General features: G+C 43.6%; 1 protein-coding gene across 1 annotated transcript in view; it reads left to right on the top strand.

Moving 5' to 3' along the window:
• The first annotated feature begins 238 nt into the window (after nucleotides 1-238).
• Nucleotides 239-9,940, top strand: part of chata (choline O-acetyltransferase a) — a 48,446-nt gene continuing 38,744 nt past the window's right edge. Inside the window, exons 1-7 of the mRNA XM_080215537.1 lie at nucleotides 239-432; nucleotides 916-1,052; nucleotides 1,743-1,934; nucleotides 2,722-2,840; nucleotides 4,484-4,537; nucleotides 8,082-8,262; nucleotides 8,867-9,044. Of these exons, the coding sequence (XP_080071663.1) occupies nucleotides 990-1,052; nucleotides 1,743-1,934; nucleotides 2,722-2,840; nucleotides 4,484-4,537; nucleotides 8,082-8,262; nucleotides 8,867-9,044 (787 nt within the window). The 5' untranslated portion in view covers nucleotides 239-432; nucleotides 916-989. The remainder of the gene's footprint in view (nucleotides 433-915; nucleotides 1,053-1,742; nucleotides 1,935-2,721; nucleotides 2,841-4,483; nucleotides 4,538-8,081; nucleotides 8,263-8,866; nucleotides 9,045-9,940) is intronic.

Here is a 9,940-nt window from a genome sequence, read left to right as displayed (position 1 = left end):
ATCAATGCACACACACAAATCTACCCAATGTTATATATCAGGAAGGTTCATACTGCCTGCAGCATCCCCTCACTCACCCCCAGGATTCTGGCCACTTTAGTTTCCAATGTTCAATAAATGGACAAGGGTGCTGCGTATGATGCCGTCGCTCCGTGTGTTCGGCGAATAGGGAAGAGGGGAGGGATCTGCTACCTTTCAGGGAAAGTGGAGCTGTGCTCTGCACACTCACGCACCGAGTCCAGCTTCCACCGCACCTCACCGACTGGAGTGGAGGACTCAAAATGGGTGAAAAACGCCGGTAGGCTGAGAGAGTTTACGGAGTGTGAGCCAAATCTAGATCCCCATTCCCAAAGGATGGCGTCGGGAAGGGAATTTCTACCATTCCGCCGTTCCCCTCGTTTTAGCTGAACCGATGAAAGTGCAGAGAGCTGGGTAAGTTTGTACTATCCATTCCCAAATAGTGGTGACGGAGGTTGTGTTGCAGGACAATTTAAGTTTCTAAATGGAGAGGGAGAAGTCCCCCCGAACACACAATGCGTTACCCAAAATACTAAAAAGTTGCTTGATTCGATTTTTTTCCTGTGAGATTGCTTTGTAGAAAATGTTCTACTCATGCCATTCCCTCGCTCATTCTCTTACTCACTACAGATAGTGACAGGTGTTTTTTTAAATCTATATTTATTGTATGGAGGTTACCGGAATGTTATCAAGAGAAATTGTCGCTCTGTAACACTTCCTTGAATGTTATTCTGCTATCCTTTCGATTTACTGTCCAGATTAGTCATGATCAGTGATTTTACTTTATTTCCCTGTGTAACTGGATAACAATGAATTAAACAGCAACCTCCTTTGTGAAGACAGGAGTCTTCACTGTTTTTATGCCAAGGGCTGATCTAGACTCTTGCCCCCAAACAGGAGCTGCCTGATCCCGTGTCCCGCTTATTCGAGTCTTTCTTCCATCGATATCGTACCATCAGAGCAGAAGCGCCATGCCAGTTCTGAACAACTCCAACCCGGATTCGACCCGACCCAAAACACGCCGGAACAGCTGTGTAAATACAACTTTTCTTCCTCTCTCACCTAGCCAGGGGTACAAGTGACTGCTGCAATGTCCTTTGACATGTAAGAGTGCAGCCTGCTAATGGCACATTAACTGAGCGCCGCACTTAAACTAAAGCGGGTTCATTAACTCGTCAAGCCCCCTTGCCAAGTATTAATGTAGCCTTTCCATCACCTAGTGGGGTTGATGTAGGTAATGGTTTTCTCTGCGTTGTAGCAGTAAGGATTGTACTGATGGATACAGTGAGGGAGTCAAGGACGGATTGAATTATTAGAGTCCTGTTTCGGGATAAAATTGAATAATGTTGTTATCCAATGTCAATGTTAATGTTATTATTCGATTCAAAGGGACAATTCTCAACAATGTCCTGAGTTCAGATGTTGTAATATATGCCTTCAAGAGCTAGTGAAAGAAAGGATGACTCAAATATTGTGCCAGATCTCAAACCTGTTGAATATTTATAGAAATGGGGAAGTCGGATTTATAATGTAGGTGACACTTTGGCACAGTTTCTAAATGCAACTCGTTCTGGTGGGCAGTGGGGAAAGCAAAACAGCCCAAAGGAAGGGTCTAGGATCCGATGGGAAAGTCTATCCGCTTGTTCTTTTCCACTGCGTCAGTTCAGTAAGCTTCTCCACTCAAAACTGATTGTTGCCTCCTGCCTTTGTGTGTGCGTTAACAGGTACTGCTCAAACTGCCCGTGCCCCCGCTGCAGGAGACCCTGGACTTGTACCTGAACTGCATGAGGCACCTGGTCGCTGAGGATCAGTACCAAGTCACCAAAACTATCGTGGAAAGGTTTGGCGCCCGCGGGGAGATTGGAGAGTTTTTGCAGCAACAACTGATAAAACGAAGAGAAAGCAAAGCGAACTGGGTAAATGGCATCTGTGCAATTCCTGCACGAGAAGTGGTTAGCACATATATCTATTGTACACCTGCCTCAGGGGGCCCACAGTATGCTAGCGGACCTAACTCTTAGGAAATAGACTGATAAAGCTATGCAAAATAAGTATCTGATTTGCAGTTCCACTACCGTCGAAAAATATTTTGCATTGGTCCCAGTGTCAATTTAATCGACTATATACATCCCGCATAAACTATTCCAGATTTCTATTGGGATTTCAAGCTGGATCTTAGAGTATTATCAGCGGGTCTGACAGTATCTGTGGAGAGAGAATAGAGCCAAGGTTTCGAGTCGAGATGACCCTTTATCAGCTCTGAGGGAGGGTCATCCAGACTGGAAAGGTTGGCTTTATTCTCTCCCCACAAATGCTGTCAGACTCGCTGAGATTTTCCAACATTTTCTATTTTTCCAACATCCGCAATATTTTGCTTTTATCTCGAGTATTTTTCCAGACTAACTAGACTATCTCGGGGATAACTAGACTAAACTGCTGCGTTCCAGCTTGGTCAGGTAAGACTGCGATATCGTTCAGTAGGTCCATTCTGCAATATTATAGCAAGCCCTATCTTTTAGTTTTGTCCGGATATCCCAGTCAGACCATCTGGACATCACTGATTCGAAATTGGTGAACGAATTGCCTTTTCTGTAACATCTGCATTGAAACCGAGGAACGAATTAAGACAACCCCCCACTCCCCCCCCCAAAAAAAGGCGTTTCTGAAAAGCGATTAATCAGGATTTTATTTTCTCCCGCCAAGGTGTATGAATGGTGGATAGATGATATGTATCTCCGCAATCCAGCTGCCCTGGTGGTAAACTCCAGTCCCGGGATGGTATTCCCTCGCCAGAACTTCCGAGATGAGAGCGACCAACTCAGGTGCCTTCATCGCCTTATCTTTTCAACTAACAGGGGAGAACTGCACGGCGCGATGTTGTAGCAATGTGTTTCCATGCAATCATTCAGATGCTGGAGGTTGCCATGTTCTTTATCCTTTCATAGCATGTGGGCTGGGCCGGTGTTTGTTGCCCATTTCTATTTGCCCTTGAACTGAATGGCTTGCTGGGCCACTTCTATGGGACAGTGACGAGTCAACTACATTGCCCTGCCTCTAGGTTCACATGTAGGCCAGACCAGAAAGGGAAGGCAGATTTCCTTCCCCACATTGCTGTGTCTCTGGGGTCACATGTAGCCATGATGTGGAGATGCCAGCATTTTATTGGGATAAGTAGGAAGTCTCACAACACCAGGTTAAAGTCACATGCAGACCAGACCAAGTAGGGAAGGCAGATTTCCTTCCCCACATTGCTGTGCCTCTAGAGTCACATGTAGCCATGATGTGGAGATGCCAGGGTTGGATTGGGATAAGCACAGTAAGAAGTCTCACAACACCAGGTTAAAGTCACATGAAGACCAGACCAGGTACAGAAGGCAGATTTCCTTCCCCACTCTGCTGTGCCTCTGGGGTCACATGTAAGCCAGACCAGGTAGAGACAACAGATTTCCTTCCTTCATTATTGGGAGCAAAGCAGCCAGCATAATTGAGGACCTCACACACCCTGGACATTCTCTCTTCCATCTTATTCCATCAGGAAAAAGATACAAAAGTCTGAGGTCACATACCAACTGACTCAAGAACAGCTTCTTTCCTGCTGCTATCAGACTTTTGAATGGACATGCCTCGCATTAAGTTGATCTCTCTCTACACTCTAGCTATGATTGTAACACTTTGCACCCTCTCCTTTCCTTCTCCCCATGTACTCACAAGAAACAATACTTTTCACTGTATACTAGTACATGTGACATTAATAAATCAAATCAAATTAAATAGCAGTAGTGAACCCAATGATCTGTGAAAGTGATCACCGATAGTTTCATAGTTACCAGTATTGAGACTAGCTTCATATTTCCAGATTATTAATTGACTTCAAATTCCACCATTTTCTGGATTAGGATTTGAACACATCCTCATGGCATGAACCTGGGCCTCTGGATTACTGGCCCAGTAACACCACAGCCCTGTAATACTGCAAAAAGTATTGGGGATATTGTGAATAATACACAGAAATATCAATTTGGGACCCATTCCTTGCGAAGTTTTCACTAGGAAACTTTATCTATATCAAGAATATGTTGCTGATGTTAGTCCAGAAATAGTTCCTGATGGCAGTCTCTTCTAAAATATCTTTCCTATTGTATATGGTGGGCTGAATGGCCTCCTTTTGCACTGTATGGATTTTATCGATTCAATCACTTTGAATCTATGACTCCCTAGTCACTTATCTCTGCTAAGGCCCATCCCATCCACTCTGTCCAGACCCCGCACTAGTTCATACATTTCAATCAAATCGTCTGGTGAAATCTGCACTCTAATTAATTCTAGAATCACAATCATACATAATTCTCTTGGCTAATAGATGATGCCTTCAGATTCTTCCTCTCTTAAGACTAGCTCATACTAATGTTATATGAGGAAATCTCATCCTAGCACTATCTTTATAAGTATAATTTTTCCTTTACAGGTTCGCTGCGCGTCTCATTGCTGGAATACTGGATTACAAAGTTGTAATAGATGCGTAAGTTATCACCAGTCAGTTGTTGAACATTGGACAATAGTGGCCACAGCATTCCATGCAAACATTTCACTGACTAACATGAGTAGCTGTACTCTTCTTTCTCCCTTCGATCTTTAGAAAATTTACGCTCATTTGGCAAAATCACGTTCCTTGTCTAAAATGGCGTGCCTTAGTTTAGCAAGGCCTTTGTACAGTGTGTAGTGAAAGCCTGAAAGAAAAGGGGTTGCTGTGATGAGATGATTGGTGTCCTTCTCAAAAGGCTGGAGATTGTAGGGAATGATTGAAGGAATAATGGGCTTCCACATCTTTAAAGCATTGCAAAAAAGAGAGGTAGGATGGAAGAGAATTTCCAAGGTTTTGCCTTCCAGGTCCATTGGCAATATACAAATTTGAAATGCCAAGTGGACCAACAATGCTTGCTGTCAAATTTCAGACTTCATCAAGAGTTTTAACACTGGATGAGTTGCACTTCCTCAATCTTTTCCAAACCACAGCAGTGGCAATGACCTCCATGTGTCAACCAAGCCTAATGTACAGAACAGCTGTTGTAATTATTATTATGAAAGCATGAAGACAGAAATGGCTAAAGTAAACTGGGGCATTAGGTTAGGAGACTTGTCCGTTTAGATGGAGCGGTGCTCAACATTTTGCACTTATCAGCAAACATCCTCGTTTCTTACTTGATAATAGAGGGAGGTCATTGACGAAACAAAAACAGAAAATGTCGGAAAATCTCAGCAGGTCTGACAGCATCCATGGAGTGAGAAATAGCCAACGTTTTGAGTCTGGGTGACGCTTTGCCGGCCCTGATGAAGGGTCATCAGACTCAGCTCTGACGAGGGTCATCCAGACTCAAAATGTTGGCTCTATTCTTTCTTTACAAGTGCTGTCAGACTTGCCAAGATTTTCCAGCATTTTCTGTTTTGTTTCAGATTCCAGCATCAGCAGTATTTTGCTTTGATGTCTTTGATGGAACAGTTGGTTGGGCCTGGAATATTACCTGAAGAACTCCTGCACTGAGGTCTTGAGGTTGAGATGATTGGTCACCCAGAACCACAACTATTTTCTTTTGTGCTAGGTATGACTCCAATCAATAGAGAGTTTCCCCATTGACTCAAGTTTTACGAATGCTCCTTGATGCCATATTTGGTTAAATTCGGTCCTGATGTCAAGGGCAGTCACTCTCACCTCACCTCTTGAATTCAGTTCTTTTGTCCATGTTTGGACCAGGGCTGTAATGAGGTCTGGAGACAATACAGACCTACCAGACCTACCAGAACCTGAACTGAATAGAAGTGAGCAGGTTATTGCTGCGTAAGTGCACTGTTGACAACAGTTTTGTAAAGGACATAGCTGATGGTGAACACCAGATTATTCCAAACCCCAGAAGGGGAAGAACACCTGAAACAATTGCCCTCAGCTGTGGTTTTTGCAATTTGGTATAATGAAATGTTTGAAATCCAGAGAATGATATCCCAGATGATTTTGTGATGATTTTAAATAAAATAAATATTGCTAGCAAATAAAATAAACAACAATAAAGTAAACTAGTAGCACACTGAACTAAAAATTTTATACAGTGTATTACTCATTTTAAAGCATTCCAAACAATCCTAACTTGACTAAGGGTCACGCTGGAAGGGGTGCAGAGGAGATTTACCAGGATGTTGCCTGGGATGGAACATTGAAGTTATAAAGAGAGGTTGGATAGGCTTGGATTGTTTTCTCTGGAGCAGAGAAGACTGAGGGGTGACCTAATTGAGTTGTTCTTGATTATGAGGGGCATGGACAAGGTGGATAGGGAGCAGCTGTTCCCCTGTGTTGAAGGGTCAGTTATGAGGGGACACAAGTTAAAAGCGAGGGTGGGAAGTTTGGGGGGATTTGAGGAAAAATGTTTTTACTCAGAGGGTGGTGATGGTCTGGAATGCGCTGCCTGGGAGGGTGGGTGGAGGCAGGATGCCTCACATCCTTTAAAAAGTACCTGGATGAGTACTTGACAAGCCATAACCTTTAAGGCTATAGGCCAAATGCTGGTAAGTGGGATGAGGTGGGCAGGTCAGAGTCTTTCATGTGTTAATGCAGACTCAATGGGCCAAAGGGCCTCCTCTGCACTGTAGTATTCTGTGATTCCGTGATTCTGTGACTATCTTCAGAGCTAACTCTCCCTAAATGGTCCTACAACACCTCAATGATTTTAAAATCTATTATAAAATCCACGCAATTATGTCTCTTTTGGAGTTGTTTCTGGGGTAAACTACAAGCTTGCTTTTCAAATCAGGCTTTCTTCACAGACGCTGCTTAGTGGGAGTTAAATATCTATTCCATTGTTGAATGACATCTAAAGACAGTTCCTTCTGCAGAAATTTCATCATGTCCTTAAATGCAGTATTCATGCAAATATAGAGACCAGAAGCAGCAGTAGGCCATTCGGCCCTTTGGCTGATCATCAAATTCAATATCCTGATCCACCTTCCCCACATATCCCTTGATCCCTTCAGCCCCAAGAGCCATATCTAATTTCTTCTTGAAATCAGACAATTTTAGCTTCAACTATATTTAAAGTTTATTTATTAGTGTCATTAGTAGGCTTACATTAACACTGCAATGAAGTTGCTGAGAAAATCCCCTAGTCGCCACATTCCGGCACCTGTTCAGGCACACTGAGGGAGAATTTAGCATGGCCAATGCCCCTAACCAGGACGTCTTTCCGACTGTGGGAAGAAACCAGAGCACCCGGAGGAAACCCATGCAGACACGGGGAGAACATGCAGACTCCACACAGACAGTGACCCAAGCTGGGAATTGAACCCAGGTCCCTGGTGCCATGAGGCAGCAATGCTAGCCACTGTGCCATCCATAAATATATTTTCCCTTTGATCTTCCCTTATCTGACCTAACCTCTATAGAACTCAGACTTAATTATCATCATTATTTGATTCTTGAGTTTAGCTCTCAGATATAAAAGCAAAATGCACTCACTTTATGAAACTTTCTTTCACACCTTTGTATCTCTTCCTTTGAACCCTTAACAACTTATTTGAATCCATTAACATTCTGCGCCCCATTGTCACTAACATCTGATTGCAGTGTTGCTAAGCTCGCCAACACAATAAAGGCACTGGCTCCACTAACACAGCTATGCTGTCCCTACCTTATTAACCCACATTTTTCCCACAGTTTTTAAAATATATAACCGGCAAAAAATATTCCCATTTCTTGGATTTCCCTGATATTTTTACGTCCCAATACTTTTGATATTTGAGAGTAGGTTGATAGGATGGTATTTGGCTGATTAATTTGTACTTTATTGTGGACAGGACATATCTGGGAAGTTTTCCACATTGTTTGGTAGATGATCAGTTTAGATTAGGGACGACTCCAGTTTTTATACCACTGTTGGGATCTCACCCGGATCCACAACCTTTGGTGCGTAAGTGCTTTTGGTCATTTTTTGACATCATGTGGAGTGGGTTGACTGGCTGTGTGATGTTGGGTTTCTCAGGAGGAGTTGGAAACAGCATTTACTTTCGCATCTGTTTTCCAGCCGTGCTCTACCTGTAGAATACGCCCGTGGCCAACTGGCTGGACACCCCTTGTGTATGGAACAATACTACAGGCTCTTCTCATCCTACCGTCTCCCAGGCCACGAGAAAGATACGCTGGTGGTCCAGAGAAACAGTGTCATGCCTGAACCAGAGCACATCATAGTGGCTTGTCAGAACCAGGTGAGCAAGGCACATCTCAATTTCTACTGTGACTGAGCACAGCCAAATTGAAAATTGATGCCAAGTTGGTCTTCGTTAGACTGAACATAAGGAGTAATCGAATGAATGAGCTCAAAGTTCTTACTCTCAGGACAGCACATCTCTCTTGATTATAGAATCCCTACAGGAGGCCATTTGGCCCATTGAGCTTGAACCGACAACAATCCCACCCACGCCCTATTCCTGTGACTCCACATATTTACCCTGCTAATCTCCTGACAGGAAGGGACAATTTGGCATGGCCAATCCACTTAACACACACATTATTGGAGAGTGGGAGGAAACCCATGCAGACCTGAGGAAAACGTGGAAACTCCACACGGCCAGGCACTGCCACCCGAGTACAGAATTTAACCCAGGTCTCTGTGAGGCAGCAGTGCTAGCCACTGCACCACCATGCCCCCCAACGATTATACATTTAATTTTTCAGTCGAGGCTGAAATAACAGACCACCCCTATCAGAAAACCTAAACTCAAAATGTAAAGGGACTTCAAAAATGTCACGCATGCCTTTTAACGTTGTACACCCACCCTGAACATTAACGTTGCCTCCATGTGTTCCCAGTTCTTCGTTCTGGATGTTGTCATTAACTTCAGACGCTTGAACGAAACCGACTTGTTCACCCAGTTGAGAAAGATCGTAAGAATGGCAGAGAACCAGGAGGAAGGAGTGCCTCCGATTGGGCTGCTCACATCAGACAGCAGGACTGACTGGGCGGAGGCCAGGAGAGCGGTCATGAGAGGTACAGTACAAGGCAGCAAAGCATGCATTCCCATAATCTCATTACGTGACAGAAAGCAGGCTAGGCAAATCTTTCAGGCAGAAGCAAATTTTCCTAAAATGCAAACAACATGGTCAGCATTATATCTGTTTCCTGGAACATATTTCACACTAATTCAAAGGGGAGCTCAGAAAGCCAGCGTTTCAGAACCAGCACATATGAACCTCTCAAATAGATGCCCAATTACCCTAATTTGCCCTCGTTTTAATCGCATTTAATGTGGTGTTGATGAAGAGAAAATTAATGCAGATTTAACTAAAATGACAGCCCCTCTAATCACAGCCACATCTTGATTTATTATATAAGGCTGGTGAACAGAATGCATAGGTGGTAGTCATGGATACTACTGAATTCCCTGCACCATATCAATTTCAGGCCACAGATTCACACCACTGCCTTTTAATATTATTTGTCTAAAAGATGCATTTCTGGCTTAGCATTTGATCATATCGTGGGACACTATGTAGACATTGTCAGCTTACCACCATGATATGGAGATGCCGGCGTTGGACTAGGGTAAGCACAGTAAGAGGTCTCACAACACCAGGTTAAAGTCCAACAGGTTTATTTGGTAGCACGAGCTTTCGGAGCGCTGCCCCTTCATCAGGTGAGTGGGAGTTCTGGGCATATAAAGACGCAAACTCAATTTATGAAATAATGATTGGAATGCAAGTCTTTACAGGTAATCAAGTCTTAAAGGTACAGACAATGTGAGTGGAGAGAGGATTAAGCGCAGGTTAAAGAGATGTGTATTATCTCCAGCCAGGACAGTTAGTGAGATTTTGCAATGAGGCCTCAACCGGGATCTTGGGTTCGTGTCACACTATCTGTAACCCTCATGACTTGTTGGGGCTTGC

The sequence above is a fragment of the Carcharhinus amblyrhynchos genome, chromosome 31 (assembly GCF_965287045.1).
Source record: "Carcharhinus amblyrhynchos chromosome 31, sCarAmb.v2.hapA, whole genome shotgun sequence".
Taxonomy (NCBI): Eukaryota; Metazoa; Chordata; class Chondrichthyes; order Carcharhiniformes; family Carcharhinidae; genus Carcharhinus; species Carcharhinus amblyrhynchos.
Note: the sequence above shows the minus strand (reverse complement) of the source record. Positions and strands in the feature narration are given on the sequence as shown.